Consider the following 16,600-nt stretch of genomic DNA (forward strand, 5'->3'; position numbering starts at 1 on the left):
TGTATTTCATTAAGGAAATATAATATTTCCATAATATCACATTTATTGACACATTCATTGCATATTGTTATGGTTTATATTTTTTGTTAGTTACTTATTGAATAAAAATAATTTTGTTGTATATTATTACTCAATACTTATTTCTACTTAACAAAATACTGAATGTATTTCCGAAATTGGAAGAAAACTAAAAATATCTCGGAAAGTAATGAGTTTAGGTATAGGAAATGCTATATAAAAATGAAATAGTATTATAAATACAATATTTTCGAAAAATAAAATATAGGGTGATCCATTTAAAAAATTAAGAAAATCGTAATTTTGTTTTGTAGGTCACCTTGTATACAAATTTTTGTCAATGATTTCAATTAAACTTAATTTAAAATGTTACGTTCCAAATTTAAAGTAGAAAGTCCCACCTCTATTTTATCAAAATTTAAATAATTCAGGACGTGTAAGAGCGGTTGCCTATAATATATTATAAGCAAGGTGGCGAAAATAAAATTAGTAATTTTCAAATAGGGGTAATGTCTGGCAAATTGTGCTGAAGTTAAGGGAACACGTCCTCTTTTTTGTGAAGAAACTAATTTAGATCGTTCTTTCTAGAGTTATCTTGGAAGAATTGGGATCATAAAATTGAAATTTTTGAATCTCGGTATTATTCGGTGACCTCCGTGTGTCAAGTTGTCAAGTGTTCGGAAAGACGACGGAAAGAAAGGGATTCTAGGTTGGACGGTGTTACTGAAAGGTTGGGCTAGATTAAAAACGGCATTTTGTTTTTTTGCTTTTGCTGCTGTTCCATGTGGGATCTGGACTAGTCCGAACCGTGTGGATATTCAAGGGGATTTGCTGCCTTCGTGGAAGGGTTTTTTTTTTGGAATATCCACAATTTCGCTAAAAAAAGCGGATCTACAGTACACGTGAATACCGGGAGTCGCATTTAGATCAAGAAATTAGCCTTAATCACGAGTCCAAATAGCCAACTACGCTTCGGTCCAATTTGGGATATTTCAAACCCCTAATCTGGCTAAGAAGGGGTTGGTTTGTTTGTTTTTTTCTGCTTCTTCTTCTTCGTATTTTTCCGTCTGGCTGTAATTTTCAACTTTTCAACATTGTCACACAAGTCTATGTACAGCGACAATCGTATGGGATTTTGGATTGAAGACACGCTGAACTGTAACTGGAATTCCACGCGGTGAAGTATATGAAAATTCGAGGTATGGATCGATAATTAATTTTCAACGGAAGATTTAAGCACCGTCTAATTTGTTTACGGAATACAATAGTTTTTTTTTAAAGATTATTTGCTGTTAGTTTTTATTTTCATATTTACAAATACTTTAACAGTTTTTTTTAAAGATTATTTGCGGTTTATTTTATTAATTAAATATTTACACATACCTATTTTAATTTTGTAAACTGCGTCTAAGGGGGGGTTATATATTTGAGATTTATTTTTTTATATTATTTTCTGCGCACGCACTTGAGCTCACGTGGTGTCCTATTTGCGGTAATTATTTTTTTTTGGTTGGTATTGAACCGCACACCCCTTAGCGTCCGGTACTTTTTATACGTCTTACCTTTCATTTTGTTCTGTTAAATAGAAATAACTTATGAATTTTTGTTAGGCAAGTAGAAGCCGCATTTTTATATTATTTTTTTATTAAGCCTATGGTAAAGTTAAATAATATTGTAATATGTATTTATTTTCAACTATCTTGGGAATCTATTTATTAAAATTGACTAAATTCTAATCTGACAATTTCATTTTTTTTTTATTTATTCAGGTTGTATACTGTTACTTAGTATTTTAGTAGTGAACCTATTGGTAAGTTGGTGGTTTATTGAATAGTAACGTAGGGAAGGCTGTGGGCCAATTTACCTGGCGCCCCTGATATAACTTCGGATTTTTTTTGTTTTGTGGACCGCACGACCATCTCCACTGTTTTGTCTAGCCGCGAGCCATTCCCAGACTGTCACCGTATAGTACTTTTCTTTCCGGGTGTACGTCTGATTTATATTTGGTACATTTTGTAATTTTTTTATATAGATTCGGTTTTGTATGCCACAAAAAACTACAATATATTGTTTATTTTATTATAAAAAACAAATATTTGTCTAGGCATTACTTCTTTACATTCACCTCTCGTAACTACAGAGGGTTCTCTCTCAACATTCTAAAGTCAGAGGTAGAAAAAACAATCAAAAAGTTAAAAAATAGAAAATCTCCTGGCGCAGACCAGATCACCGCAGAAGTTTTAAAGAGACTGGAGATGTTGGAGTAAATGTTATGCATATGATCTGCAAAAAGATTTGGGAAACCGGAGAGTGCTCCAACGACTGGACAGCATTCACTTTCATCCCTATAATCAAAAAAGGAACTCCGCTAGATTACAGCAACTACAGAACGGTAACCCTAATATCCCATGGAAGCAAGGTTCTACTTCATGTAATACATGAAAGACTAAAAGCTTTTCTATTGCCTCAGATATCAGAAGAACAAGCGGGATTTGTCCCAGGAAAAGGCACAAGAGAACACATCCTTAATGTCAGACAGCTAATCGAAAAAACTCGTGAATTCAATACTCCTATGCTTATGTGCTTTATGGATTAAACAAAGGCTTTCGATAAAGACAAATGGCAGCAGCTATGGTCCATACTAGCGAAAATGGGAACACCCCACCACTTAATTCAACTAATCAGAAGTCTATATGAAAATAATAAGTGCACAGTAAAAATAAACAACACCCATTCCGATCATTTCAGAACAGAGGCAAGTGTCAGGCAGGGATGCATAATCTCGCTAACTCTGTTTAATATCTACAGCGAACACATTATGCGAAAGGTACTAGATGGATGGAAGGGTGGAATATCAGTAGGAGGTGACAAATTCAGTAACTTGAGATATGCTGATGACACTTTAATAATCGCGGCAAATCAAGAAGAAATGGAAGACATAATGAGATGTCTGGAGGAGAAAAGCAAAACATATGGACTAAAGCTAAATAGTAGTAAGGCAAAGATTATGATAGTAGACAGAGCTCGGAATAATCTTCAACACGATAAAGAAATTGGGGGCTTTGAAGTAGTAAATAGTTTCATATACCTAGGGCCCCTAATAACAAATGACGGAGGGTATGACAGAGATACGTAGAAGGTTGACTATTGCTAGAACAGCTATAATGAAACTGGTAAAAATTTAGAAAAATTCTAGCATAACAATACACACAAAACTAAGGCTGGTAAGGGCACTCATTTTTCCCATAGCCACATATGCATCCGAAACGTGGACCTTAAAGACAGCGGATAAAAATAAACTAGACGCTTTTGAAATGTGGGTATACCGCCGCATGTTAACAATATCCTGGATTGATCATCGCACTAACGTATCGATATTAGAACAACTTAAAGTAAAGGATAGATTGCTTAAACAAATACAACGGAGATATTTGCAGTATTTTGGACACATTGCTAGAAGAACAGGTACGATGGAAAAACTGATAGTCGAGGGTAGAGTTGAAGGAAAGAGACCTAGGGGAAGATCTCCAAGCCTTTGGGTAGATCAAACGAAAATATTGATTAACCAAGGGTTACATGAAGCCGAACAACTAGCCCAGGACAGGGAAGGATGGAGAGAAATCGTGAAAAAACTGTAAAGGCCTGATGGTGTCACCACATCCCAAAAGGAATTAGGACTGGGGAGCAGGATTACTTCTTTATATATACATGGTGTTGATTTCATAGAGATTTTAAAATAAAAATGGTATTAACTCGTTAAATACTCTGTACAGCAATGCAAAGCCCAATACTATAAGAACAGGAATTATGAGAATACAAATTTGAAAAAATATATAGGGTGTCAATTTAAAAAATTGTATGTTTGCTATACCACATAGTTATTAATCACCCTGTAGAATTCTACATATTTTCCAAGTATGGATAATATCATTGCCTAAATTGTTTCTAAATAAGTTCTTTGGATATTCTTTACCATAATGGAATTATCGACCGATGTCGCACTAAAAACTCACCCTGTATATGTAAAACAATTACGCAATGAGCAATACTTTAATATAAATATAAAATATAACTTAAACGTGCTACGATAACAGCAAAATATGATCTTCAAGCGACTTTTGGATTGACTTGACTTCAAAAATCGGCTTAAAGCTACTTACTACCATTACTGTTTCAAATTACCTATCGGAGTGAGTTGTTATCAGAGAATCGTTGTTTTTACGTTCGACATCATTAGCCCAGATACACTGCGAAATGAAATTACACCAATTCCTTCTTGTTATTTTGTCTCAAATCCTTGATGTCATATCTTTTTATTTTTTTCTGAGATCGTATTAGTATGCCCCTAAAATTTAAGTCTTCTATTAGAAGATGTTAATCTGAGCCAATGTCTGCTCTAGGACATACAGGGAACCAGGATACGTTATTTTGAAAACTTCTACTGATTATAAAATAATCGACTTCATTTCTCACTATCTATTGGGAAGTATCTAAAGTCCGTGGCATACGGTCAAACATTCGATCAAATTAGTACGAGCAAACCAACAAATTGACAACATATGACGTCATATCCCGAATTTGATCAGATCCTCTAAAAATAGATGATCTGCTATTTTTCAAGGCCAGTTTTAACAAACTTTTAATTTTGATTGGTCGAAAATTATCTATAGACAAATAACAATCAGCAGTTAGGCATGACGTTGACGTGATGAAATTCATTTTTCTTTTTTTCTTTGGTTAACTGTATGTGGTTTGTGTTTGTCTTCCTATTTTGTCATAAAATAAAAACTTATGAACACGTTTCTGCATTGATTGATTTATATCGAGAAACAAATTGTTTTTATAATGTGAAGCATCGACATTATTATAATCCTTTCAGCCTTCGTAAATCTTAGCCTCGGCCAAGAAAGTTCTTGGTAAAAGAAATATAAATAAAAATAAATCATTGCCAAGTCAAAGAACTTCATGGTTTTGTACAAAAGTGAAGGAAAATCTAAAGAAAAAAAAAGAAGCTTACCTGAAATACATGTCAACCAAAAGACAAAAGGCATATCTTAATTACAAGACAAATAAGAAACTAAACACATGAACTTTTAAGAAAATTTTTTATTAAAAATCCTTTATAAAAGGTATATAATTTAAAAATCCAATTGGGCTATATCACAAAACGTTTTCGGAATCCATATTCCATCATCAGTGCACTAGGTATACATGTATTGAGCCACTAAATATGTGGGTAAAAGCCCGTTAAAAATTGTGTGTTTAAATTTAGTTTACATTATATGGTATTAAACATAATGATGTTAAAGTTACCAGTGGATTTGGTAACATGGCGACGTATGACTCCACGTGAAGTTGCTGATCCTCAGACGATGTGTCTACGAGGACTTGATGAAAGCAACCTAGTGCACTGATGATGGAATATGGTACCTCGTTTGATTCATGTAAGTACCTCTTCTGTTTAATTTTTGTAGTTACCCCAATCCAACCCCCTTGCCATTTACTTATCCACGACCCAGCTCTCAAATAAACCCTGAGTAGCCGTTCGCCAAAATTTTGGTTTATTTTGCTTGCCCTATCTCTAGCTCCGTAATTTCTGTCCCCAATTTTTAACCCCCCATACTAATATCCGATGTGGTAGGCAAAATAATCGTTACAAATTTTATCCTGAACTAGACCATTATTAAACGCTTGATATTTTACATAGATATTTTCAATCTAAATGGGTCCCACTGTACATTTATCGGTTTTTATAATTCATTATGTTTGTTAATATTTCCCTAACGTAACCAAATGGTAAATTAGGCGAAAAAGTTATTACTCCTCTAACTATATTAATTTAAAAGGTATAAAAACATCTTTTAAGCAATATTGCTGTTTAGTGAAGATAATATATTGTTATTGTCATCCTTTGTACAATAAAAAACTTTAGTTAAAGAGTGGGTGGATCCGAAAATACGTCTTCGTCTTCGACCCACGTGTATTAAAAGTTCTTAAAATTAAATTCATTGGTTGCCTACAGCGAATAATTTATATAAAAGAGGGCCAGAGCTATCATAAGTCAGATTATATTTTGGTTCGAATAAATGGTACTGAAAGTTTGTAACATCCCGCACAATCACGCCGCAACTGATGACACAGCAACTTGGGAATATTAAGCTTCGAGCAGAAGAGCTTTGAATGTGAAGTTGGTTAGGGACGCTATGCAATAAAAGCTCTCTGCATGCTTTCCTTTTTGCCTTTATGTTCATAGTCCAGTCGTCAAAGTTTGTATTTAACTTGCCGGAAAGTTTCTCCAAAAACACAATAGCTTCTCAAATTTCATAACTTTCTGCTAAATTTAATACGTTGTGGAATCGGCAAACAGGATGGATATATTTATTACTATTAATACTGTGAATAAATTTGAATATAATTTGCCATTTGGATCCAATTATAGTTATTGTAAAATTATTTTTCCTGTGATCCACAAGGAAACTAAGTTCCTGAAATTTATTTAAACTCCTTTATAAAAGGATTATATTTAATTTATACCTTTTATAAAGGATTTTTAAATAAATTTTTCCTGTGGTAATATACAATACAAGCGAGAATTGGCTTGGTGCGCGTTAACCAAGAATTTTCAGATTTGATTTTAATACAGAACCTTTGTCATTCTGAGTCCTGGCTTGTTCTAGGATTTTCCGCCATTCTGTTCTGTTCGTTGCTTTGTTTTTCTAGTTGGTAATCTTAAGTTTTTTAAGATCTTGTTTCACTCGTTCCATGTATCTAAGTTTGGGTCTTCCCTTTGACCTTTTCCTTACTGGTGTTTGCCTCATTTTATGTTTTGGTGTTTCAGTCTCCAACATCCGTTCAACATGGCCCATCCAGCGCAGACGTCCGATTTTTATGGATGTTATGACCTCGAGTTCATTGTATGCTGTGTATAGTTCAAAATTATATCTTCTGCGCCACATGTCATTTTCTTTTCACTTTTCTATAGTTTTTGTATAAGTTTTGTCATCTGTAGAGTTATACTTTTTCCTCCGATTTTTAGAAGCTCGTTTGATCTTCTGATCATTAAATCTCGACGATAAATATTCTTGGACTATCTAAACCCACACTCTCTCATTTTGGTATCAATTAGTGCTACCGTTAGACTTTCCCTAATATAATCATTCCTAATTGTATATTTCCTTGTCATTCCAGTATTCTTACTTCCTCCATATGTATTAGTTGTTTTTCTTTTTTTTATCTGTGCAAGACTCACTTTCGTACACCATAACTAGCACATATTGAAAATAAAAAAATACTCCACTTTTTTGCGAAGCTTTTCGGTAATGCAAATTATAACAACCTCTTTCTTCAATAGCCCTGTTGCAACTCTCCAACTTCTCCAACATTTCTTTGCACCCCTTCACTCCTCCGCATCTCTGAATTGAATGATATTAAAGGTCCATTTTAAAAAGGTTAAAGAAACAGTGAATATTAGTGAACTTTTTGTATATTCTTTATGAGACTGTGCAAAAATCGGTAGAGCTCCAGATGCGTCAGAAAATTTATGGGAGATATTGCAGCATATCAGGTCACTTGGAGTTTCACAAGACGGAAAGGATCTTTACAGTTCTCAATCCTTTTATTGCTCTATATATCAGCGATAAGTGATCTCCTTATAAAGAATCTTATGTGTACCTTGGCACCAACGTAAATGCAAAATGGGAACAGGTCGCAGAAATTAAGGGGAGAGTAGAACGAGCTAGAGCAGCATTTAACAATATGAAAAAGCTCCTCATAAGCAAGGATTTGTCTCTTCCCCTAAAACTACGTCTAGTTAAATGCTACATTTTCTGATCTTACTATATGGTATGGAGGCCTGGACGCTGACAGAGACGCTCACGTATATCCTGGACCGAACATGTCACCAACATAGAGGTACTCCAAAGAATCGGAAAGGAGAAAGAAATGGTGAGCACAATCAAACAAAGAAAGCTTGAATATCTAGGCCACATATTGAGACACGATAAGTACTGTCTACTGCAATTGATTGTCCAGGGGAAAGTAGACAGTAAGCGAGGGCCAGGCAAGGGAAGACACTCGTGGCTCCAAAATCTGCGGAAGTGGTTCGGGCTCACATTGGTCGAACTATTCAGAAGCGCCGCAAACAAGATCAAAATTGCCATGCTGATAGCCAACGTTCGCAACGGACAGGGCACTTAAAGAAGAAGAAGTAGAAGAAGGGAACTCCTTAGATGGAGTAAGACCGCTTTACTTAAATATGTAAAGAAAAGTAATTTTGACAAACTGAAAGGTGTAGTCAGATCTAAGAAAACCATATCTATCAGCCATACCTAAGAAGAATATTTTTCCAAAAACGTCTCGGTAGTTGTTATCTTCAATACCAATATTTTTTAATTTTGATTAAAAATTAATTTTAATTAATTAGTAATACTGATAATATAATTCGAAGTCGTTTCTGAAATATCTTAAAACCTTTTGCTTTTTTGTTACAACAAGAAGACCCTCCCATATACGCCTTGTCTCTTTTCATCAAATTTAATGAAAATAAACTCTACGGAAGATAAACGGCAGTATCTTTTAAAGTAGTTTTTCCACGGTTCTTTGTTAAATCAGGAGTAGCAATCAATTCTTCCCCATGTACCTCGAAATCCGCACAAACTGGAAAACAGAGCGAATCGTGTAGAGTGTTGAGTGTTTTTATCTGCAGCAGAGAGTTATTATACGGCTTTGTTTCAGGGATCCACCAGTATTACGGGCTTACAACAACACTGACATAATCCTCCGGCTGCCAATGGGAAAAAGAATTAGGGATATCCGATGGCTGTCTGTCTGGTGTAGACGGTTCACGGTAAGTGATTTTTGATATAATATTTACTGAATAGTTTAAATGCATTGAAATTTGAATTTTGTGAGCGGATTCGACAGAAAGAAAAAGCCAGTTATTTAAAATGTATTGAGATATGCAGCACTGCGAAATAAGATCCTATTTAATGGGTTTTCTGCTTGAATAGTATATCTTTAGATCTGTGTATCCCAATATTAGGTATATAGAGCCATCATAGTTTATATACAGCTTGAATTATTACCAGCCTTAGATATGAAGATTGTTAACTATTTCAATTATTGTAACTCAAATATTAAAATCTAAGTATTCAAGTGAGCTGGTAACTGAATTTGTTAATTATTACGACTAATACCATGGTGCGGAGATACTAGTTCCCTATCGGGTGTATCCATAATTAGCGAATACGAAAATGCCTCTATGATGGATACTAAAGTCATAATGAAATACACAGCATGGGCCATTGCAAAACTAGCAAACATATAAGCATGGCGTTTTAAATATCATTAAATACCATGACAGGTCATAAACTAAGAATACACTAGTAGGATCAGAGATTCAAAATCTCACATTGACGGACAATGAGTCAGTCTTGAGAATTCTATAGGATGGGGGACAAAAGACTGGTAAGCAAAAAATTACAAACATCACAGTAGCGGCTTACTTACAATCATTATCATCAAATCACCAACTAGCAGATCTAGAAATTGAACTTTGACTACCTAGTGTAAACAATAAATGGTCTATAGAATCTTCATATTGCGACCAACGCCTTCATCTGAGTCAAATATGAGTTCGAAGAACATCAGAACTTCCGATAGCTTGAAAAATCCAATTACCATTTTAAGCAACAACAAAAATGAAGTGCCAACGGTTTATAGTACAATTATTTTATTACACGCTGCTTTTATTAATTTTTATTAATTATTTCGCTGTCTAAATATTAAAACTGGAACTAAGTAACAGGTACATACGTATAAAAACTTTTTGACTTGTCGGGCCGATATTGTGATTGTTTTATGCAATTGAATTCAGGTAGATCAAGATTTTATAGTTTACTCGAATATTTCCAGCCGGTTTATAGCACAAACATTGCCTTACACGCCGGTTTTATTAATTATTTTGTTGTCTAAACAATAAAACTGAAACTAAGTAACAGGTACATAATTGAATTCAAACAGAACAAGTGATTATAGGTTACTCGAATATTTCCAGCTGGTTTACAGCACAAATATTTCATTACACGCCGGTTTTATTAATTTTTAATAATTATTTCGCTGTCTAAACATTAAAACTGGAAGTAAAAAACAGGTAGGGTAAGGTGGGATAATTCGATTATGATTTTACAACAAATCTGTGTTCGGCTTAGATTTTTAGTTACCTAATGATCAAAATATAAGTAAATTTTAAACTATTTGTATAAAAAAATGACCTTTATTTAATACAATTTAAATGTATGGAACCTTAATTTGATTGAAAGTATTACAGTAATAATAAAATAAATAATAAAATTGTACGTACGGTGGGTCCAGTTATCTCAATTAACAGGGGTAACTGGAGCAGCCAGCCTAAAATCTCATAAGAGCTGATAGAAATCATTCTGGGCTATTTGGGCCTGATAGCATATCTTTACACTTTTCAAAAAAACCTCAAACAATAATGTAAATTGAACGGATTTGAAACCAGACTCAGTGTAAGGGTATCGTCTCGTATAAGAGAGATGGTTTATGAACAAATTATACACAGTTTGCAGCCAACAACTTGAATTTAATGCCATTACATTAAAGAGTTTATAAACTTACATTTAAAGAGTTTATTAAAACGGAAAAATCAAAATTAATATCCTAATATATTCCTAAACAAAATTCTTCATGAAACAGAAACTGCAAATTGAAAAAACCAGTTTAGTAAAGAAGCGTTTATAATCTCATATAATGTCCCACAAATGCTGCAATTCTTTCACATGAAAAAACCCTCTTTTAGATGTAATTTTTGGTTCTTCAATTGCACCAATAACACATCCCAATCGTATTTTCCAATATCTACTTTATCTGGCCACTTCCAAGACTTCAAAGATTTCTGCATCGATGAAATTTCAACCTGGTCATCTGTAAAGCTTAAGATTTTTCCTGGAAAATTCTCTTCTTCATACTTAAAGATTACACATTCATCAACTTTTTTGACAATTTGGTTAAGGCCTAGTTGCTGAAAATTTTCACAGGTCTGTTCATCAATATTATTACAAAACATTTCAAATTTCTTCTCGCTATCTAAATCTCTTTCATTTTCTTCTACAATATCTTGCAAATCAACACCATCACTACTTTATGATATTCAATCAAAACTGTTCTTTTTCTTGTGTTTTAAAAAGATTAGTGTAGGCATACTTCGTTTCGCTTTCGGTATGGCCTTTCTTTTCATATTTTTTTTTTTCAATTTCTGTCATTTTTCTTTCTCCTTTTGTTCTCTTTTTATTAGGTAATCTTTGCAGGTGATAATTTCATAGTTAGTGAGCAGTCTTTTTCGTTTTTTCATGAATTCTGTGGTCTTGTATCTTTTTTTTTTCATCATTTCTAACAATTCCTCAAATGATTTACGTATTTGTAAAAAAGGTCCAATTGGCGAGACAGGGCTTTCTTTTTCTACTTAAACTACGTTTGCAGAACTACCTTCTGTTCTTTTAACCATTGCAAAAGTAGAGATAGAAGTTTCTGGCTGTTCTGTCAGGATTAAAGCGTTCGAAACATCTGATTGTACCGTATCTGAAGAAGTATGGGATGCTCGTTGCCTTCATTTAAATAATTGTAGTCTTCTTGACAATACTTCTCTTCAGAAAGGGAGACAGGGGAGATCTCAAGAACTATAGGCCAATCTCCCTGCTGACCCAAATGTACAAATTGTTTATGAGAGTAATAACTAACAGTTTAACGTCGAAGCTAGATAGATATCAACCGGTAGAGCAGGCAGAATTCCGAAAAGGTTACAGTACAGCGGATCATCTTCTTACAGTCAGAACTCTAATAGAGAAAGCCAATGAATATCACTTGCACTTATATATTGGCTTCGTTGATTATGAAAAGGCATTCGACTCCATAGAACTTTGGGCAATAGAGAGAGCTATGAACAACTGCAGGATAGACTCCCGATACAGAATGCTCATACACAATATTTACAAGAAAGCTACAATGAAAATACAAATTGATGCGAAAACCAAAGCTATACCAATCAACAGAGGAGTTCGCCAGGGAGATGTTATCTCACCAAAGCTATTCACACTTGGACTTGAAGACGTGTTCAAAAACATTAACTGGGCAAATAAGGGAGTAAATGTTAATGGAAGAAAACTGAGTCATTTAAGATACGCTGATGACATTGTAATATTTGCTACAAGTTCCGAAGAACTACAGACCATGATAACCCTACTATTTCAAGCTTTAGAAAAAGTAGGTCTTAAGATGAACTTGGAAAAAAGAAAAATAATGACAAATACACCGAACATTCCAGAAATAACATTGAACGACATAAATTTAGAAACAGTAAGCGAATACATCTACCTGGAACAGATAATAAACATTAACAAAGAATATCTAACTGCCGAAATTATCAGAAGAATAAGGTTAGCGTGGGCAGGATTTGGAAAACTGAGTTGGATCTTGAAAAGCACTAAAATAGAACAGTATTTGAAAACCAGAATTTACGATCAGTGTATCCTCCCTATACTCACGTATGGTTTACAGACGTGGACACTTACCAAGTCCAATATGGATAAAATAGTAAAAGCTCAAAGAGCGATGGAAAGATCAATGCTCGGGGTGAGACTTATAGACAAAAAAACAAACAAATGGATTTGATAGAAGCAAAACCAAAGTAAAAGACGAAGGAGAACATGCTGCCAAATTAAAATGGAGCTTCGCAGGACACCATGCCCGACTGAAGGATAAGAGATGAAACCACGAAATACAACAGTGGAGGCCATGGTTAGGAAAGAGAAGCAGAGAAAGACCACAAATGAGATGGGTTGATGATATTAGGAAGATCGGAGGACACAACTGGAAGCAAGTGGCGCAAAATAGAAGACACTGGATTGATTTGGGGGAGGCCTATGTCAAAAGTTGGATTACTTAAGGCTGAAGAAGAAGAAGAAGAAGTCTTCTTGATTTCCAGTGGCAATAACAGGACTCGCATTTGGTTGTAGTTCTACTGAAGATGTAGGCCTATGTCTTCTTATTGTACTATGGTTAAGGAAGGAATAGTTACTGAGTATTGGACATTTAAAGAAGTAGTGGCTTCCAAGTGTACTGTAGTGGGATTGGCAAGATTATTTTTATACCCAAGCAAATCATCTTTTTTGAATATTGATGTAGGAATAGTATCTCTGTTCGGATCTTGTACACTATTCTTCTTTTTATGTAGACATGACGCGGCCTGTTTTTTTAATGTGGTTTAGGTCGACGAAACATAGATATGCCGGTTTGTTATATTCAAATAATTTCTCTTGTATTTGCCTCATTATAAATAAAGCGTCGGTGCATGACCTAAAACCTTGTTGTTCTTCTGCTAGTGTTATAATTCCACTCAGTTTATTTGTTATCACTTTGGTTGTTAATTTTAGTGTTTAATAAATTAATTGCTCTGTAATTTTCCGGGTCTCATTTGACTCTCTTTTTGAAGAGAGATATTAGGATGCTTGATCTCCATTCTTGAGGAATTCTGTTTTGTTATATTATTTTTTGGATTAGTTTTAGTAGTTGTTTGGTCAGATTTGGTCCTCCGTACTTTAGGAGTTCGTTCGGTATTCTGTCCTCTCTTGGTAATTTTCTGTTTTTTAATTTCCTTAATGCTTCCTTTACCGCTTCCTCCTCAATATTTATTTCTTCGTCTGCCGTTCCCTCTGATTTTGGTGGTTCATTATCGTCACATTTAGCAAATAGGGATCGAAACTAGTCTGTCCATGTTTCCTTCTGACTGTGTTTTCTTTTTATTAGTTCATTAATTTATTTTCTTAGTCGAAAAGTCTTTTCATTTCGAGCTACACTCGAACAATAAAATACCGATCATAATTAACAACAACCTTTGACATCAGAAAGAACCTAAACAAGAAATTATAATTAATACAAATATAAATATAATAAAATATAGATGTCCAAAATAGTTCATTTTTAAGCATTCTTTTAATTCAACGTTTAGCTTGGTGATGCTTAGTTGATAGACATGTCGTAAAATGCAAATTTTAGATTCCCCATGTCTCTATTAACATCTTTATCAACGTCTGTTATACCTTGCATTTATAGGAGGTTCTGATTAAAGCAGAAATCTGAATTTGTTTCGAAACTATCTTACCGATTAACATCTAAGTTTTCAAGTGAGCTGGTAACTGAATTGTTTAATTAGTACGACTAATACCATGGTGCGGAAATACTAGTTCCCCATCGGGTGTATCCATAATTAGCGAATACGAAAATGCCTCTATGATGGATACTAAAGTCATAATGAAATACACAGCATGGGCCATTGCAAAACTAGCAAACATATAAGCATGGCGTTTTAAATATCATTAAATACCATGACAGGTCATAAACTAAGAATACACTAGTAGGATCAGAGATTCAAAATCTCACATTGACGGACAATGAGTCAGTCTTGAGAATTCTATAGGATGGGGGACAAAAGACTGGCAAGCAAAAAATTACAAACATCAGAGTAGCAGCTTACTTACAATCATTATCATTAAATTATCAACTAGCAGATCTAGAAATTGAACTTTAGCCACCTAGTGTAAACAATAAATGGTCTATAGAATCTTCATATTGCGACCAACGCCTTCATCTGAGTCAAATATGAGTTCGAAGAACATCAGAATTTCCGATAGCTTGGAAAATCCAATTACCGTTTTTTTTTTTTTTTTTTTTTATTCAGTTTGATGGCCTTGGCCAAGCCAATTAGCCAGACAAATTTAAAGACAAACAATTTTTACAATCAGAGGAATTTTTTACAATTAGAGGAGAGAACATATAATCATCCGTACAATCTAACGTGCAATTAGTAATAATTAGCAATTAACAATTAATAATTAGTAATTAGTAATTAGTAATAATTCTTTTTTTTTTTCTTTTTTAATTTTTTTTTTTTTTTTTTTTTTTTTCCTGCGCTAAGACATAACCCGATTCAACATCTCGGAGGTTTACATCTTTTTTTTTTTTTTTTTTTTTTATTTCTTTATGATTTTTTTTTTTTTTTTTTTATTTCTTTATGATTTTTTTTTTTTTTTTTATTTTAATTTTTTTTTTTTATATTTAATTTTTTTTTTTTTTTTTTTTTTTTTTTTTTTTTTTTTTGCTATAATACAATATTTACTTAAATATAAGTTAGTTTTAAGCTACAATTTATATTTACAGTTTTTGATATGTTCGTAAATCATTTTTAATATATTGATATCTCTAGAGAAAATCAAATTGTTCAGGTAGACGGGAAGTGGAATTTTTAATATAATAAGATTATCATAAAATTTGTTTATGTTTACTGATTCGTGGGAACATTCAAGAAAAATATGTAATAAGTTACCTTCTTTTCCACACTTGCAATTAGGTGACTCCGCGAGACCCAACTTGTACATATGAAGGGGGGTAAGAGCATGATTAGATCTTAATCTGTTTATAACCCTTATGAAATGGCGATTTGATAGAGTATGAAACCATCTTTTTATGGGTATTTCAGGCTGCATTTGTTTGTAATTATTTCCAGTTCTCGTGTTTCGATAATATGTTTGCCATTTTTCTTTTTGATGCTGTTTACTAATTATATCAATGTCTGAAAAGGGGAGTAAGTTCAAGGGAGCTTCTTCGCCTATGTCTAGGGCAGATTTGGCTAGGCTATCTGCTATTTCATTGCCCTTAATGCCCGCGTGTCCCTTTATCCATGATATAATAATGCTTTTCCCTAAATTTGTAATTTTATTGTAAATAGTCATAATTTCTAGTTCTATATGATTTAGTTGTTTGGACCTATGTACGTTTGTTAGTCTGTCGACGACACTCTTACTGTCTGTAAATATTATGCAGCTGTAGGGTTCGTTACTATGTATATGCCTTAATGCAAGAAGAATCGCTGTCATTTCAGCAGTGTATATCGATGATTCAGCTGGCAATTTCAATAATTTTTTAAATCCACTTTGAACATTAATTAATGCACATCCTACTTTGTTTTGTACTTTAGATCCGTCTGTAAAGTAAAACTGATAGTTTGGCCATTTATGCCGTGTAAATGATTGAAAAGCGACTGGATCTAAATTACTGTCCATAAAAAAGGTATTAATATGTTTTGAAAAAAGCTCTTCTAATATATGGGAATACATAGGTGAAACTTGATTTTCATACGTATAGAAAGTATGTCGGTATTGAGATATCCTCAGGTAACTATTTACCAGAAGAGAACATTTTTTCTTTGTCCAATATTTATGAGTTAGATCTAAAATTGATAAAATATGAATATCCTGTAGATAGTTAGTATTTTTCCCTATGGCTCTAGTAATGAATTTATCACTTAAAAACTCCCGTCGAAATTTCAGAGGTGGTTCTATCGCCTCAACTTCCATTATATTAACAGGTGTAGAATTCAAATATCCAAGACAAAGCCGAAGGCATTTATTTTTTTGTATTTCTAATTTATTTAAATGTGTGTTTGCGGCAGTTCCATATAAATGACAACTGTAATCGAAAATGGGACGAATCATAGTACGGTAAAATA

The 16,600-nt window shown here is 33.5% G+C and overlaps 1 protein-coding gene across 1 annotated transcript in view; it reads left to right on the forward strand.

The window, feature by feature from the left end:
- Positions 1 to 16,600, forward strand: part of LOC140438575 (protein Skeletor, isoforms B/C) — a 111,961-nt gene that overhangs the window by 33,702 nt on the left and 61,659 nt on the right. The window contains exon 3 of the mRNA XM_072528238.1: positions 8,752 to 8,863. Coding sequence (XP_072384339.1) covers positions 8,752 to 8,863 — 112 coding nt within the window. The remainder of the gene's footprint in view (positions 1 to 8,751; positions 8,864 to 16,600) is intronic.

The sequence above is a fragment of the Diabrotica undecimpunctata genome, chromosome 4 (genome assembly GCF_040954645.1).
Source record: "Diabrotica undecimpunctata isolate CICGRU chromosome 4, icDiaUnde3, whole genome shotgun sequence".
NCBI lineage: Eukaryota > Metazoa > Arthropoda > Insecta > Coleoptera > Chrysomelidae > Diabrotica > Diabrotica undecimpunctata.